Here is a 17,007-nt window from a genome sequence, read left to right as displayed (position 1 = left end):
GCAGACCTATGTCATGCAGACTTTCACAACCCTGACGATTGGCTCTCGGTTCCTTCCCAGCACTGCAGTGTGGCTGCTGTACTGTACGTTCCTCAAGGTTTCCCAATGTGCCTGTCGAATATGGAGGTATTTTTGGGGTGACAAATGGTGGACGTATGTGTGCAAGTACGAGTTGGCTAAAGTGAGAGCGCCAGTGGAGGGAGGAAAGCGTGTCTCGCGGCAGGAGCGCAATGCGTCGTAACCACGAGCGCTGTCCGAGGGGGGTGCTTTGGTTTCAGCCACGCACGCGCAGGAATGGGCGGGGCTGCTCGAGCGAGCGAGGGAGGGAGGGAGGGAGGGAAGGAAGTGGGCCGGGTGCACTCCGGGACGGAACGAGCGAGTGAGCGAGAGCAAAGCCGAGCAGGACAGGAGCGCGCCCGTCCGTCCGTCCGTCCGTCCCCCCCCGTTTTCGCCCAGGTGGATCTTTTGCTTGCGCCCCCATCCATGTTGGAGCACTCCTCCGAGCTGGCTCTGGTGCAGAGTCTGTACGCCAACAGCATGCGCTGCCCCCCCGTCGTCAGGAGCGAGGAGCTGCCCATGAGGTACGTCCGCTTGCCCTTCAAGCCCTTCCTTCCTTCCTTCCTTCCTTCATGCATCTAGCTGCATGGCTTTGCGATGCGTGGACGCCGTCTGCCGCCGCAGGCGTGATGGAGAAAGGGGGTGGCTGACGGACGGGTCGTGGCTGACATTTAAATAGACTCATAGAGAAGACGCATTTGTTGGAGTTGAGGGAGCCCGCCGGGCGAGCTGGAGCTTTTCCCTCCCAGCTGCGTTTGGGATGCGGCCCAGCGCACTGCTCAGCAATCAAGCCAAATGACACGTTCGGATCGGGACTGGTGAGAAAGTTGCCCTCGTCTGTCCGTGGCTTTTGCAGCACCTTGGGCATCCTTTTCCACCAGAGTTAGTTCGCCACCCTCCTCTCCAATAAGAAATGAGGTTACCGCCTTCCCTCTCCATTTCGAGAGCTCTTGCGATTTGCTCACTACTCGGCAAATTGCTGCTGTCAACAAAGTCGACAGACAAGAAAACGTGCACCTTCAGTAACGACCCATTTTCTTTGCTCTCGTTTAAATGCATGCAGTACTGGGGGGGGGCACGAAACGTAAACAAGAAACGCGTGTTACATATGGTGGTGGGATTATACTGGATGACAGTTGTCCCCATTTGAGATGAAGGAAGAGGAGGCTGCGATGTTGGAAGACGCCTCAGCGGCACCAAACTTTAACAATCGGACAGAGGCGCTTCGCGATATCGGCTCTTCCAGATACGATGTCTTTCTCTGTTTTGTGATTGTAATCTGGAGATGCAAGTGCCACATGATGGATGGGAGTGAGCGCACCTCAACTCGGGCAGCCGTTGGTTGGGTAGAAAGCCTCAAACTCTTTATCGAGTTTCCGGCAAAATGCAAAACAAAGACAATGGGGCGTGGGGAAAGACGACGCGACGAGACTCGGCCGGATAGATTTACTATTTGCGTCCTCTCCGATCGCCGTGTCTGCATTTTACCGCCCCCGGGTGGCCGGATTGAGCAGCGCACTAACCATTGAATGAAAGCGACCAAACGGCGTCATTCTATGCTATCAAATTGCTTCATGATAGTGCAGTATGTTTGGATGGAGCCAAAAAGAATGCGCCCCATCCAAAATGTGTTTTCTGGGGCGTCACAGAATGAAATCCAATGGTGTCTGGAGGCATCGGCGAGGAATCCGTGTTCCTGCACAACATCCGCTGAGCGAGAGAAGAGTCAAAGGGCATTTTTTGCGTGCCGCAGCTCTCGTTGCTCGCCCCCCTCCTCGATTTCATGAAAGCACGCTCTCCCGAGAGCTTTTTATAGCCTGCCCCCGAGCGGCAGTCGCGCTAATGCGTGTCGCAAAGTGGGCCGCGTGCGTGGGGGGGCGCCGTGATGCCTACCTAGCGAGCTGCGGAGCTGCGAAGCTGCAAAGCTGCGAGCTGACTTGGGCGCTAGCTCGCTCTTTAATGCCTTGAAATCGTCGCCGTGGACGATTCGATTGGCCGCTTGATAAAACCTTGGGAATGAGCAGCAAATGCATGCACGCGCTACCTAACGCACAAACACCCCATAACAGTTTTGAGGCCTCACCCCGCAAGTCTCGGATAACAATAGGTGATGGGGCGCCCCTCCCCCACCGCACCACGGGGAGCGTGACCTGTGAACCTCAAAAACGGAGGTGGCGGCGGTTTCATCGTGCGATTGCAATTCGGTACGCCTGCTGAATACGACGAGGAAAAAAAGCAGGCGCTGACCAAAATCCATCTGCGCTCTACCGAAATCTAGCTGAAATCAGAAGGTCGCCCGCCCGCCCGCCCGCCGGCCGGCCCGCCGGCTTGGCTCCAACTCCTTTTAATCAGCGAGAGGAAATAGAAAGATGGCTAATTGATCGGAATCCACCGATTGGAAAAGGCCACCATTGCTTTTCAGTCCCATTTTCACATTTGCCCACGGGCCGCAGGCGCTCAAATGCAAATCCTTAGGTCCCCGGTTGCAATCCGGTGCTAAAGAACGCTTTTCGAGGACTTCCGGTGGGAGATTCCTATCCAATGGAGACTCGTCCTCGGTACAGTCACAAAGTACTTTGCTACTTCCTGCTGCTGCAATCGACGCTTGCCGAAGAAAGAAATGACCACGTAAAGATCCTTCTTGAGTCAAGTAACCTAATTTGCGGCCCTGACCAGGCAGGCCTCTCCTTTCGTGCAGCGGGCGGGCCGAGCATCCCTTTTTCTCTGCTTTTCTTTCTGGGCGCTTGCTCAGTGTTTGCATACCAGGAAGAGCGAGCAGGGCCTGGAGCGAGCAGGGCCTGGTCGCTCTTCACATGCACTTGGACGACCAAGAAGAGGAGGAGGAGGAAGAAAGAGACGCCCCCGCTCCCTCCCTCCGCCTCCCCCGCTCCCCCCCCCCTCCGCCTCCCCCGCTCCCTCCCCCCCCCCCCCTCCGCCTCCTCGTCGAGTGTCTCTCGGCAGTCAGTCGGCACCTGTTCTCGCTCGTCGTCTGCTTTGCCTTCATGCGAGAGAGCGCAGACGTTCTCGCCTTGTCCTCATTGTTAGAATAGACGGCCGCTCGTGATTTTTTTGTTATTTTTATAGCTATTTTTATAAAACAGCGAGAGTATGACTTCGACGTCGTATAGCCTGGATTACCTACCGCTGACCGATAGTCGGTTAATGGCTGCGGGCGATACGATGTAAGTACCTGCATTATTTGCCCCCTTTTTATGTCCTTGTTTTGTTGGTGTTTTTGTTTCGTCACGCTTGGATGAAACGTTTGGGTTTGTAGCTCGTAGCTGCTTAGCCCAGCCGGATGAGCTAACTGCTAACGCGTCGAAATGGCCGGCTAATCGTACTCTGAGTTCATCGGAGGAGCACATCTCGGTTGGCGTCGAAGAAATAACAGTGATCTGCCTCGAGTGTAAACCAATTCGACGTTGCTCGCTTTTAAGGCAAAGACGAAACAAGACACAAAATGGAGAAGCGCTCGCTCGCTCGCTCGCTCTGTGCGCGTGCGTGTCGATAGCTTAGCAATATTAGCGAGCGCGTGACAACAGCCGACTCGGGTGACATGTGTTTCGCACTCGCTTATATTGTTGCGTCAAATCATCAAATATGGCCTTTCAAGGGGGACTTGCTGCAAACAGTTGGGCGAGCTGACGCCGTTGCGAGCGAGGGAGGGAGCGAGCGAGGGAGGGAGGCCACCGCACGCACGCACGCACTCACGCACGGTGCGGCGCAGTCCGCTTTGTCAACATTTCAAAGGGGAAGTGAAGAGTGCGCTCGCTCGCTCGCTCGCTCAGGCAGGCTCTTCTTCTTCTTCGCTTTGTTTGCTTGTCAATATTCGCTTTTATTGTCGACCGGCTCGGTTAGGCAACTTGTCTTCCGCCCATGTCGGGGAGGCTTATCTAACCGCCGAACCAACCCACGTGCTTCGTTCGTTCCATCATTATTGAGCCTCGAATGGAGATCTTGTGACCGGGCCCGTGTAAACAACAGGCCCGCCAAGACACTCTTTTCCATACACGCACCTTTTGGCCTTGGCACGGCCCGTCTTTTCAGCTCCATGTTTCAAAGTGGTCAGTCGGTGCCAGAAACCGGGCCGAGGTGGCTTCATAAGCGGAGGCAGACCGACACCCAACCAACCACCCACCCGCCGTCTTTATCGAAGAATGGCCCAATCGCAGCCACGCTGGAAGTTCTCCCATCATTGCGAAATACTTTGAAGTTCTGATATTGCCGTCTTGTTTGTGCCTGAGATGCTTCCATAGCATCGCGTTATCAACTTCAAGACACGGCTTGTGACCGGGCAAATTGGCTTTTCCAAAGTGAATCCAAATGCGTACGCGTACAATCGGCTCCTTTGCGTCCCGATTTGGACCCTTTCCGACCGGTGACTTCTGAAAATGTTTGATAAGATGATCATTTCCCTGAAACGGGTTGGGCCGACAACCCTCAATGTTAAAATGGGTTCCGTACGTACGACGGAAATTCTTTGAACGCCCGTCATTTGACGAGGAAGTGAAAGCCAAGCGCCTTGATGGGGGAACAAGGAGTCCAACCAAAGTAGTTCTGTTTTTTGTTTTTTTTAACCAAAGCGTGATAGGCACACGTGGCAACCTTTTGGGCTCATTCCTTCTCAAGCACTCGAGTTCCAGTGCGGTCGGTCCTGTTCATTCTTGGTTTGTGCGCCTCGGAGGATTTGAAGTCCGATTTTTGAAGCGACCGTTGGACAGGTGTCAAGTAAACAAAGGCACTGACCGGCGGCGACTTTGAAGACAAAGTTGACGGACGGGCAAAGCCGAGCGAGCGTGTCTTTTCTTTGCATCGGGAGATGCTCGCCGACAGCGCTTCTTTTCGTTTGAAATGCGATGGTGCAAACGGCGCGCGCGGCAAGATTGACAAACAAAGAGACGACGCGTTACACGAGAGCCCCGGCCGGCAGCGCCTTGCGCAATTTTGCCCTTGTTCAAAATAATGGCGGCGTGCTCAAAGCTTGTCCTTTGAATGAGGCCACTTGGAAGCGGGCCCTTTCCCTTTGGATTGATGCTTTTGTGGAGCAGCTACCTCGTGCAGCCTCGCGCAGCCTAGCGCTGCGCCGCGCAGCGCAGCGTGCCGGCTATTTTTAGTGCAGGCTGCCATTCGTCGGCGGCGCGGCCTCCTGTCTTGTGCCCGACATTCCTCCGCAACACAGAAGACGAGTCCGGCGACATGAGCGCAAAGTGGTTTTGCGCAGCGACTTCCATCATTTGTACCGACGGCCTTCTTTGAGGTGATTTCCCCAACGTGGCATTCCGTTCACGGAGGTGACGGCCAGCCAGCGGCCGTTTGCCCCCGCCCGACTCGGCTTTGAGGCGACGACGTCTGTACTTGCGTAGCTTGCATTGTGCGATCTTGTCCTTTGAAGAAGTCTTGACAGTTTTGAAGCGGAACAAGATAAGGGCCCGTCCTGAATACTTTGTTCCTCGGGCGGGCGTCCGCGTTCCGCCTGCCCAAATGCAAATTTGATGAACTCGACGTGCTCGGAACGACGAGACGGCTCTCAAACGAGGGTTTTGCCAAATCCAAAATAGGGCTCGACATAAATGTTCCACTTTTCAAAATGTTTTTTTTTTTTTTTTTTTGGGCTGAGCGGCATGTTGCCACGGCAACAATGAAAGGGATGATGTCGCACGAGACGAGGTAGCGTCGCTTGTTTTGCAGCTCCTAACTTAAAAACGTGTCTGTTGGGTCCAAATTGGGCCGAAATGGTGCGGAAGAAGAAGCCAAGAGCAGAGCAGAGCAGACACCCTGCGGAGGAAACGTGCTTCTGCTTTCACATTTGGATGCTTCTCTTAGCACCAACAATCAGACACATATGTGCTGTTAATGCATGCTTCTGTACTATTTATTCCACCCCAGGAGGGGGGGCCGGGCCGGGCCGGGCCAGGGGGTCTCCGGCATTTCTTTCCATTTTAACGATGCCTAGCAACCGAGCGCCCGCGGCAAAATGGCGGCCGACGGCAAGAGTGAAGAAATGGTGGTGTTGCGCGCCCACCGGGCGCATATTCCCAAGCGCCCCCCCCACACACACACACACACACACTTGAGTCGGCCCATTGTGCTCATAGCCGAGTGACGGAGAGCGGACACAAGATGCGATTGTTCCCCCGCCGCCGGAGAAGCCGCGGCTGGGTCGCGCCCCGCGCCATCGCCGGCCGACCGAGCGGCCGGCCGGCGCACCCGAGGAGGAGCACAAGTGGCGCAAAGTGGCTTTGGAGTCACTCCGCTCTGTCGAGGGAACCTAGCCCACTTGGAGGAGGTGTGCGTCGCTGGCTAGCATGTCGTTCAAATCCCTCAAGGACTTTGGCGTTTCGGCCGAACGTCTGGGCTCCATCTGTAAGAGGTGGATGGCTCGCGTCCAAAGGTCGGTGGGTCGCTCGGGTGGCTGTCCGTGCTTGGATGCGGGGCCGGTGCCGTCCGTGTTGGCCGCACGGGGTCGCCGCGGATCGTGGAGAGATAACTCGGGCGAGCTCCATTGGACAAATGATTTGAAATGGCAGCTTGAGTTTGGGAAGGAGCGGGCGGGCGGGCAGGCGCCCTTTTTCTGTTTGGCCGTCGCCGAATGCTTTGAGCGCTTGAAGCGCCCACTCGTGCGCCGCGTTTCAAACTTGAAGTCAACAAACCGCGATTGGAATGGAGACAAATTGGAAAAGCCTGAACGGGTCTGAAAACAGCAAAACAAGATGGCGCCGGATGATACTAGCCGCTAGCCTTTGCTATTGCTGGAACAAAAGGGACAAATAGCCATTGATGTGGCGTTTTTGATGTCTTAAGAGCTTTTGCTTATTTTTCCTCTCCCCAGCAACGGCATGAAGATGAACGGGTCGTCGGAACACTTGGATCAGCCGGACCCGGATTCCATCAAGATGTTTGTGGGGCAGATCCCTCGCTCCTGGTCAGAAACGGAACTCAAGGAGCTTTTTGAGCCTTTTGGAGCCGTGCACCAGATCAACATCCTCCGCGATCGCACGCAGAACCCCCCTCAGAGCAAAGGTGCGCGCCGCCGCCGCCGCCGCGCCACCTCCTTTAACTTGCCGTTCAGATCCGTGTTGGCAAATGAAGAAGCGCTTGATTTGCATTCAGGCAAATGTTTTTTGACACGCGGGCAAGACGGCCGGCGCTCTCTGCGAAGACCTGGCGGAAAGAGTGGTGTTCAGGCGGGGTTGCTTAAAGCCTGCTTCTTTTTTTTTTTTTTTTTAAGGCCAGCCCGCTTCCCGTCTTCCTGCTTGGCCATGGACGGGACGCTCAGCTGTGATGGCCTATTGACATGTTAATGTCTTGGAAGCTAATCACAGCTGCCCCCACCCACCCACCCACCCACCGCTTCTTCACGTGATGCTCTCAGGCTTATGTTTATCTGCAGACAATAACGGCGCCCCCCTCGGGTCGTCACTTGCGCTTTTGTTTCAACACCGCCCGTTTGCTTTGCACCGTGAAGTCGTCCGATTCGTCTTCCTAAAATGGCACGGAGCGCGGGTGGTCAAACAATGGTGGTTAATAAAGCCGACGGTCTTATGCGGGTTCGGCGTAACGCTCCCCCGCCCGCCCCGCCCCGCCCCCAGCATAATACACACTATGTAGGTCAGAGACGCTGCAGTGCTCCACTTCCCCAGCCCAGCCAAAGTGACAGGCTGGAACGCCACCGGCTGGGACGGAAGGATGAGAGGCCCCATCCCCCACCCCACCCCCATTCTTTCTTTCTTTCCTTCCTTCCTTCCGCCCGCCCCCCCCGCACCGTCTGAATGCGTGTCCGCTTTCGGATTGCGTCTTGACCCGTGGGCATCCGCTGACAGCCGTCCAAGCAAGAAGCATGACCTGTCACATGTTGCTGACATGTGATGCGCGCGCGTCCCTTTTTGGACGGCCACGTTGCAACGTGGCGGCGCCTTTTGGTCGGTCCCTTTTGACAAGGATGCTCTTTTGAGCTTCCAGCTGCCGTTTGGTCAATCGCTGCTTTCTTCCCGCTTTCCAACGCTGCGAGCATTTTTCAAGCCTGCTTTGCCAGCAGTAAATTGGTGCTCAGCTCACTTTTCAAATTGTTTGTCCCTCTCAGGATGCTGTTTTGTAACTTTTTATACAAGAAAAGCTGCGCTGGATGCCCAGAACGCCCTGCACAACATCAAGACCTTAAGTGGGGTGAGTACGCAGGACGGGGGCGGGGCTCGTGCGGGGACAAAGCCGCGCCAAATATCCAAAGCGAGTCGGCTCTCGGCGCTAGCCGCACATTTCGCCTGCCACCGGCTGCGGGAAAAGCTCGTCGCCCGGCTCAGCCATTCTCGCCAGCAGCCATAGCGAGCGAGCCATCTGTCTGCTTCTCCTCGGCGCTTGTCAAAAAAACACTTTTTTTTTTTATTTCATACGCACAAGCCGTGGTTATTTATTCTTTGGCGCAGCGAGGAAGGTGGAAAATGGATCGACGACAGAAGAGGCTCCACAAACTGAAGAAATGTCCGCCCAGCCAGCCTCACTCAGCCTGCCTCACTCGCGTCTCGACCAGTCAAAGCTTCCGAGCTTGTTGTCGTGCGCCCCGGCCTATTTATAACGTGCTGCATGCAGACAGAAGGGAGAAAGAAAAACGACAACCTCTCGCCTCCCAAATGGTCTGATAGAGACGATGAAGCGGGTGGCCGACAGAGGCGGGCGGGAGCTTGACGCCAAAGGTGGCAGGGTTGCTCGCGGAGTGCCATTGTGGCCGCTTGCACTCAGACCAATTGAAAAATTGCTTCCCTCCCCATCTATCTATCCACAGATGCATCATCCCATCCAGATGAAACCAGCCGACAGTGAGAAAACCAGCGGTAAGTAAGGGCAAAATGGATCGGTCGCCCGCCCGCCCGCCCGCCTGCCTGGAGGTGCAGACGGGAAGTTTCACAGTTGATGGCGAGCGAGCCGACAATCTTTCTCTCAGCGCACCATCAAGTTGGCCTCGTTTTATTCTCTCTCTCGCCAGCCGTGGAAGACAGAAAACTCTTCATCGGAATGGTTTCCAAGAAATACGGCGAGAACGAGGTCAGGATGATGTTCTCGTCCTTCGGCCAGCTGGAGGAGTGCCGAATCCTGCGCGGACCCGACGGGCAGAGCCGAGGTAAGCGGCCCCTATCCCTCTGGCACCGCCCGCCTCTCGGATACCAATGCAACTTTTCCACTAAAAAGCTGACGAGAGCCACGCGGCAACCTTTCAAGCCGCCGCCGCCGCGTATCTGGACTTTTCGAAGCCGCAAACGGGCTCGGAGCGCTTTCTCCGTGGGACAATCGTGTGCGTGCGTGCGTGCGTGCGTGCGTGCGTCGCGTGCGTCGCGTGCGTGCATGCGTGCGTGCGTGCGTGCGTGCGTGCGTGCGTGCGTGCGTGCGTGCGTGCGTGCGCTGTCTACCTACCTCATGGGCACTGCGGGCGGCCCGTTTTGAATGTACCGAGTCACTGTTCTCATGTCTTAGTGTTGTGTGGTCTTCTTTTCTCTGTGTGCTAACCAGTCCGGGTGGTTGTGTGTGCATTCTCTGTGACTGTAATGTGTTTTTTGGGGGTTCATAACGAGTTGTCCAAACCTTTTTTGTCTTGTTTTTGTTTCTTCTTGTCCCTCCCTCCCTCCCTCCCTCCCTCCCTCCCCTCCCAAACCCCTCCTATTGTCCTCCTCCTACAGGCTGTGCGTTTGTCACATTTGCTACCAGGGCAATGGCACAGAATGCAATCAAAACCATGCATCACTCTCAGACTATGGAGGTATTGTATCCCCATCAGCACCGATTTCACCTCCCCCCCCCCCCCCCCCCCCTTCCCACGTACTCTGCTGCCCCCTTGTGTTGGAAAGACGTGAACACCAAATTCATATTGTCGAACAACGTCGCACGCGACCGGCGAAGCCCTCGCACGATGAGAATGGAATTGCATCGCTATCTCGGCAGCGCAGCGACTTTGAAACGGGCCCCAGCGAGGCTCCGCGAGAGTCTCGCGAGTGGGGTGGCATTAATTTAAATGGAGCGTCAAAGCCAGGCGGATGAAAATGATGATGAAAATTGGGCCCGGCGGCCAGTTTGCCCATCCGGTCCGGTCTGGTCCGGTCCGGTCCCAGGATGGCTCTTTAGTCCGCCGCTGACGTTGCTCTGGCGCATGTCCCTTTCTTGTCCTCATGCATCTGTCTGAGCCCTTCTGTGCCTGTCCCATTGCGGAGACTGCGTAGCGTTGGGCGTTCCAGTCCCCGCCCCCTCGGCGTCTGCTCCGCTCTGCTGCCGTTTGCCTGTTTTTGGTTTTGGCTGTCTTCATTTGTCGTCCGCGGAGGGCCGAAAGAGCTCGGCGTGGCCGCGCCCTCTCTGGAATGCGACCCGGCTCAGCTATGCATGGCACATGTCCTCTGCGTGTTAGCTTTCATCCGTAGCAACGCAGCGGCCGTAAAAAGAACCTCGGAGCGCGCCCCTTCCCCTCTCCAGCCCGGATTTGTTGATATCTCTGGAAGCAAATGGATTTCTTCTGAGGCGCTTTTCTGCTTGCCGTCCCTCCCTCCCTCCCACCCTCCCTCCCTCCAGGGCTGCTCTTCGCCTCTGGTGGTGAAGTTTGCCGACACGCAGCGGGATAAGGAGCAGCGTCGTCTGCAGCAGCAACTGGTGCAGCAGATCCAGCAGCTCAACAGCGCCTCCACATGGGGGAACCTGGCCGGCTTGGGCAGCCTCACGCCTCAATACCTGGCCGTAAGTGGCCGGCCAGATGCTTTGAAACGCAGACGGACGGGGTGCTAACCTTTCCAACTTTGCCCTCAGCTCCTGCAGCAGGCGGCTTCCACAAGCAACCAGAGCAGCTTCAACAGCATGCAGCGGCTTGGTGAGCGACCTTGCCATACCTGACCCCCCTTTTTCAGCGCTTAGCAAATAAACAAGGCCACTCTGTCTCCCTTGTAGGGGTGAACCCTCTCCAGCTGCAGAATTTGGCCACATTAGCCGCGGCGGCGGCCGCCGCGCAGAGTTCTGCCAGTCCCACCTCGTCCGCCGGCCTGTCGGCCGCCACCGGTGCGCTCGGAGCTCTGGCCAGCCCAGGTGACTTAGCGCTAGCGCCGGCCGGCCGTTTGGCTCCTCTGCGCCCTCCGGTGTCGGATACGTTTGCTTGACTTTGCGTCGGCGTTTGCTTGCCCTCACCAGCCGGCTCGACGGTGGGTTCCGGTGCCAGCGCCGCCGCCATGAACACCTTGGCGTCTCTGGGTACATTGCAGGGTCTCACCGGGGCCTCCGTCGGCCTCGGCAACCTCAACGCTCTCGCCGGCGGCGGTAAGGACGTCTGGAGTGGCAAACTGAAGTGATGCAGCAAAATGAATCTCTTGAAATTTGGGGCCTTTCTCGGCGTGACGCACTCCTTTGCTAACACCGAGAACCGACTCGCAAAGGGATGGAAACCGAGTCGTGACAACGCCGGCGACGCTTTTGCCGCGCCGGTTGTCGCCGTGCTCTTTGTTCTCTTTCCTCCCGCCGTTGTTTTTTGCCCCCGCATTTAGAGCGTTGCTAAAAGTCCGGCTAGCCCCCTGAAGCAAGCAAGCAAGCACGCACACACGGCGTGCTTGCGTGTCCTCACACTTTGTCCTCGGGCGCAGGCATGGGGGCCCTGAACGGCGGCCTGGGCTCATCCATGGTCAACGGCTCGGCGGCCACGTCCATGGACGCGCTGAGCCAGGCCTACTCGGGGATGCAGCAGTACGCCGCCTCGGCCCTGCCCTCGCTCTACCCCCAGCCGCTCCTGCAGCAGAGCATCCCCGGCCACCAGAAGGAAGGTGAGCTTGCCGCCCAGGCCTGACCCACCGTCGTTTTTTTTTTTTTCGTTTTTTTAAAATATATTTGACTGGTCAAACCTTTCCACAGAATCAAGGGGGGTAGAGTCAGATAAGCTTAGGCTTCCTTCTACTCCCTTTTGAACAAATATGAATTTACGATAAAGGGAAAATTATAATGCAATATCATTTATTTATTTATTTTTTTTCTTTTTATGTTCTATTGTACTATGGAGTTATCATTTTCTGTATTTTTTACTTTTTTCTTGTGTTTCTTTAATGTTCGAAATAAACCAACCAACCCGCCCGCCCCTTTCTCACTACGCCCTTTGTCCTGGCAGGGCCCGAGGGCGCCAACCTCTTCATCTACCACCTGCCGCAGGAGTTTGGCGACCAGGACCTTCTGCAAATGTTCATGCCCTTTGGGAACGTGGTTTCGGCCAAAGTCTTCATCGACAAACAGACCAATTTGAGCAAGTGCTTTGGTGAGTGCTTTTTGAGGAGCTCATTTCAAATGCTCAGAATACTGGCCAACAGACTGTGCGGAATAACGGCGGCGGCGCTTTTGCGCGCTTTCAGGCTTCGTCAGCTACGACAATCCCGTCTCTGCGCAAGCTGCCATCCAGGCCATGAACGGCTTCCAGATTGGAATGAAGCGGCTGAAGGTTCAGCTGAAGCGTTCCAAGAACGACAGCAAGCCCTACTGATCGCCCCGCCCCGCCCTGCCCCACCCCTCCCCCTCCTCCCCAGCTCCAATGCTAGCAATGCTAGGGTAAGTTGGCCCTCTGGCCAGTCACCACATCACAGACTCAGTGGGGAGGGGAGGGGAGGGGAGGGGGGAAAGGAGCCCGTGGCTTTCCTTCAAAAAAACAAAAGTTTGCAATGATTTTTTTGTGTCTTGTATTTCATTCCTGCTGTTTTATCTTCAATACTTTAATGTATGATTATTTATGACGATCACTGGAGTCCATGATGTTGCTGGAGGGAACTAGCGTTGAGCGCCAGGTGTTTTGTTTGTTTTTTTCTGCTTCCATTGAGTTTATTTTTCTTCCCATGCCTTTTTTCATTGCCTTCAGCTGACGCTTAGACGGGTTGACTAAGGATCACGTGGGTTTCAAGGTCCTCAGTGTGCTCCTTGCGTCCTTCTCGTCACTCGTTTGGATGTGGCTCGCTCTTTCTTGCGAGTCATTCATTCCATCCGTCGGGGCCTGACTCCAGATGGATCTTTTCGGTGCCAAGTGCATTGCATGTTGCGAGTCCATTTTCTCTCTTCCTCCCGTCCCGTCTCATCTCGTCTTGTCCGTGTATTGTTTTTGTGTGTCGGCAGAAGGCGTGGTGTCCTTTAGCGATGACTGCCCCGTCCGTCCGTCCGTGTCAGGGTTCCCCTGAAAGCGCCCCGTGCCAAGTATCGGAATGGCCATCGCGGCTTCTAAACGACCGAGCAATGAGCGCCTAAGCGACCTTTTGCGTAAATTGGCGCTCAGGAATGAGCGAGTTCCCATGCGGTGGCGGCGGCGGCCTGCTTTCATTGTATCGTCTACGTATTGAGCCTTGGGCGGGAGTCGCCACGTGAGTCGGAAAGAAAGGGAAGGTGTCGTCGTGATGGACGGCACGGCAAATTCCAACAATTGTCTCGGAATTTCACGAGCGCTTTGCTTTTGGGGGAACCCCGCTGTGTGTTGATTGTTGTTTTTTTGTGCCTCATGGCTCAACCGATTCTTGTGCTGTGGCCCTAACTTTCTCCTCTTTGTCCTCTCTCTCTCGCTCTCTCTCTCCCTCATGCTTTATTCCTTTGTTTTGATTTTAGAAGCAATCTCCATGCCTGTTTGCTCATCATTAGCCTAGCATGTCTTCATGATGTTGAAAGGCGCGTTCCCCGCTGGCCTCCTCATCCTCACCACCACCACCACCACCACCACCCACCTAGCCACCATTGTCTGTGATGTCTCTCTAAAGCTCGTCTGACCAATACCTGGCCCCGCCCACTTAGTTCAACCTGACTCGTTGCTGCATGCATGTTCATCATTTGTTGTGTTTTGTTTTGTATAAAAATGTGACAGGATGGGAGAGAGAGTGGTCAAGCGAAATTAATGTGAAAACGTACCTGCGTTGATTCTTTTTTTAAAAACCTGTGGGATTTCTTATTTGAGTTTTTCTTTGCTTTCTTTTGATAATATCTCTGGGTAAGGGTAAATACAGGGATTGGCACGCCGGCTGTGCTATTTGGTGCCATTAGCAATATGTTGAAGAAACGAAACCACTGACCAGATAACAACCCCCGAACGAGAGCTCAACATTTAGCGGGCCAGTGTAAAGCTTTTTTTTTTTTTTTTCCGTTGTTTTTCCCTCTTCCTTTCGTCTCCATCGAGGCTATTTCAAAGGAAATTTTGTTTTCATTGACGCAACTTTTTTTAAACTACCAATGGCACAATAAAAGGTACATTTGCTCAGTTTGGAGAAATGACTACCTACACGAGTCAACTTTTTTAGAACTGATTCACAACTAGACAATCTGTGGTTGAAATGCACACTTAGATTACCTATATTTTATACCATTGAATCTATAGAGGTCTAACTAACAGAACCCAGACAAAAATGTTGGGTTTTTTCTAGATTTATGTTGTTGTGTCATCTGTGTTGGGGAAAAGGGGGGGGGGGGGCTGTATGTAGTGTTTCAAAATCACCTTCATTTCTGCTAAATTGAAGCCACACTTGAAGTTGAAAATTCCTCTGCATGCGTAAGAATTTGTCTAGGATGACTCGGTACGTCTTGTTGATTTCCTGTGATTTTTTTGGGTTGTTTTTGGATGCAATGTTTGTTAATCACGCAGATGCCAGACAATGTCTTTTTGTTTTCTTGTCCAAGTGCCCACGTGTCAAAAGTTTGGAAGTTGCGCAGCGCAGTGGAGTTTTCTTTGCGTGCAGCGCGGTCGGTCGGTCGATCACGGATGTGGGAGCCCCTGAAGACGAGACCACTCGGACAAGCTTCTTGTCGCTTTCAACCCACAATGGCCACTGCGGCGGCGGGTGGACGGTGTTGGTTTACAAATACATTCCACTGTTTCCACACAAAGTTTACACTTGCCTGAACGGCATCCTTCTTTTATTGTACCGCGGCAGAACAACACGCCACGCCACGCCACGCCCCCTCACCAATGAGTTGCCAACTCAGGGTTTTTCTTTGGTGCGTGAGAAACAAATTGTCACATGTACAGCTTCTTGTTTTCTTTTTCTTTTTGTCACCTTGTGTCCAGGCAAGCCCAAAACGAACAAGCCCCCTTCCTCAAAACATGTCATCTGGAGCTAAGCACAACAAGTACGGGAGGGAGCTTTTCCTTGTTGAGGGCGGCCAAGAAGTAGTGCAACGTGCGTGTGTGGACCCCAAGAGTTCCTTTTTGAATGCTTTTTACAACAGTGTTTTTTCTATCTCTATTTAATGCAATACAATAATGAAAGTGCCATACACGTCTAGAAAACTGCCTACACATCCTTATGCCCGATAAGTTGACATCCTTGGTTAGATTGCTGCACTTTGCCTTTGTTCTGTCACTTGCTTTTTCTGTCACTCGCCAACCCCCCCCCAACCCCTCAAGAAAATTCTGCGTGTGGTGTCGTGAAGCATCTGTAGGTGAAACAAAAAGCACCCCCTGCCCCCTCCCAATTATATATTCATAGCTAGCATATATTTGAAGGTGTGAGCGCATGCACTGGAACACTTTGCCACACCGTGTGGACTTGAGTTGATGTTTCTGAGAACCACTTTGTTAGTCAGGCATTGTGCGTGCGCGTGTGTTATATATATATATATATATGTGTGTGTGTGTGTGTGCGCGCGCGCGTTTAGTGAAGTATTTAGCGGACGACACAAAAAAAAAAGCACAATGTACAGATAGATGTACAGGCAGTCTCACTTCAGGGGCTTCCATCAGCAAATTCCAGCTCCAACAATCACTCCCTTGTTTGAATTCTCAAGTGCTTTCTTTTGGGACACTCTTTCTTTCCATTTGCTGATGCACAAACATATGGGGACGTTGGTTAAGGAGGATGTAATAGCCGTGTTCCTTCTTGTGTTTGTTTCCTTTTGTCTCCATGAAAAGCCAAAGTGGGTGCATCTTCTGTTTACTTTGTGAGTGAGGGTGGGATTTGAAAAAGGAAAGGCAGAAAAGCAAGGAAAAAAAAAAAAGATCTGGGGGCGTACACACACACACACACACACACGCACACACAGGCTATTTTCCAATTTCTACAACTGGTTGTTCACAATGTCTTTTGTACCAGTGACGCTTTTTATATTGGAAATTAAAAGAAATGATGGAAATTGTCTGGCCTCTCAATGTGGCCTCCTGTTTTGCTTGCTATTACGTTCATCATTGTGTGTCTTTCAAAGAAAACAAAAAATGGCCTGCTTTTGACTTTACTCTTACTGGAATAAGTCTTTTGGGAGGGAGGGAGGGTGGGATCCTCTAAATGGTGGTAAGTTTCATGTTAGTGCTTGTGCTGTCATCTGGATTTTTCACAACGTGAGCAGATCAATTGTCTTAGTTTAAGAGTTATCTGTTTAGTTTGAGCCTTGCTTTTACCTTTTTAACGACAAACTCTGTGTAGATTCTTTATTTGGTGTGGTTTTTGTTGATTTCCCTTCCCCCATAGCAGAGTACGTAGACAGAAAACTCTGTTCTTGGTCGATGTTTGTTCATATGTGGTGTGTTTCTTTGCCTTTGTCTCCAGATTAAACCATTTACCCTAATATGGACGGCGTCTCTGTGTGTGCCGTTTGTTGCGTGGTGTACAAACATTGCCAAGCGACCCCCGTGTGTGCGTGTGAATGTGCCATGTTTTGCAAACCCGTTTCATTCTTAGTTGTCACGTTGGTGTCGTCGGTGTGGATAACTTGGATGCATGACTGGTGCGCTTCATTTCAGGCCTTCCGGACTGCTCGGTTCATTCGATTCAATGAACAAGAATCAAAGATGCAATATTTTAGATGCACCTTGTTTGCTGTTAGGCACATAATATCATTGATTACTTTTTTCCCCCCATATATGGGCCAAAATGGAAACCAGTAGATTTGTCCCCGCTAGATCAACGACAACAAATAATGACACACAAATCTTATGTTTTGTCAATAGACCAAATGCAAAGTTCACATTAACACATCTTATTTTGTGCTCGTTGTTGT

General features: G+C 53.2%; 1 protein-coding gene across 2 annotated transcripts; it reads left to right on the top strand.

The window, feature by feature from the left end:
- Positions 1-355: 355 nt before the first annotated feature.
- On the top strand, positions 356-16,581 carry LOC119124174 (CUGBP Elav-like family member 2). Of its 2 annotated transcripts, none has more exons than XM_037253866.1 (14): positions 356-581; positions 6,887-7,077; positions 8,138-8,220; positions 8,834-8,882; positions 9,035-9,169; positions 9,723-9,802; positions 10,603-10,764; positions 10,834-10,894; positions 10,972-11,106; positions 11,209-11,334; positions 11,655-11,831; positions 12,170-12,313; positions 12,408-12,600; positions 13,636-16,581. In XM_037253866.1, the coding sequence occupies exons 1-13, from the start codon at positions 484-486 to the stop codon at positions 12,533-12,535; spliced, it is 1,569 nt and encodes a 522-aa protein (XP_037109761.1). In that variant the 5' UTR covers positions 356-483; the 3' UTR covers positions 12,536-12,600; positions 13,636-16,581. The 2 variants fall into 2 exon arrangements, with proteins under 2 accessions (XP_037109761.1, XP_037109762.1); XM_037253867.1 differs by lacking the exon at positions 356-581 and adding an exon at positions 2,981-3,239.
- The last annotated feature ends 426 nt before the right edge of the window (positions 16,582-17,007 follow it).

The sequence above is a fragment of the Syngnathus acus genome, chromosome 6, assembly GCF_901709675.1.
Source record: "Syngnathus acus chromosome 6, fSynAcu1.2, whole genome shotgun sequence".
Lineage (NCBI taxonomy): Eukaryota > Metazoa > Chordata > Actinopteri > Syngnathiformes > Syngnathidae > Syngnathus > Syngnathus acus.
The sequence above is the reverse complement of the archived record's forward strand: the minus strand, read 5'-3'. Positions and strand labels throughout refer to the sequence as shown.

Excerpts from the sequence above, each read along its gene's own strand:
- LOC119124174 (XM_037253866.1), top strand. The coding sequence starts at position 484 with ATGTTGGAGCACTCCTCCGAGCTGGCTCTGGTGCAGAGTCTGTACGCC. Across the intron at positions 10,765-10,833 it reads TCACGCCTCAATACCTGGCC|CTCCTGCAGCAGGCGGCTTC; the intron begins GTAAGTGGCCGG and ends CTTTGCCCTCAG. Across the intron at positions 11,832-12,169 it reads CCCCGGCCACCAGAAGGAAG|GGCCCGAGGGCGCCAACCTC; the intron begins GTGAGCTTGCCG and ends TTGTCCTGGCAG.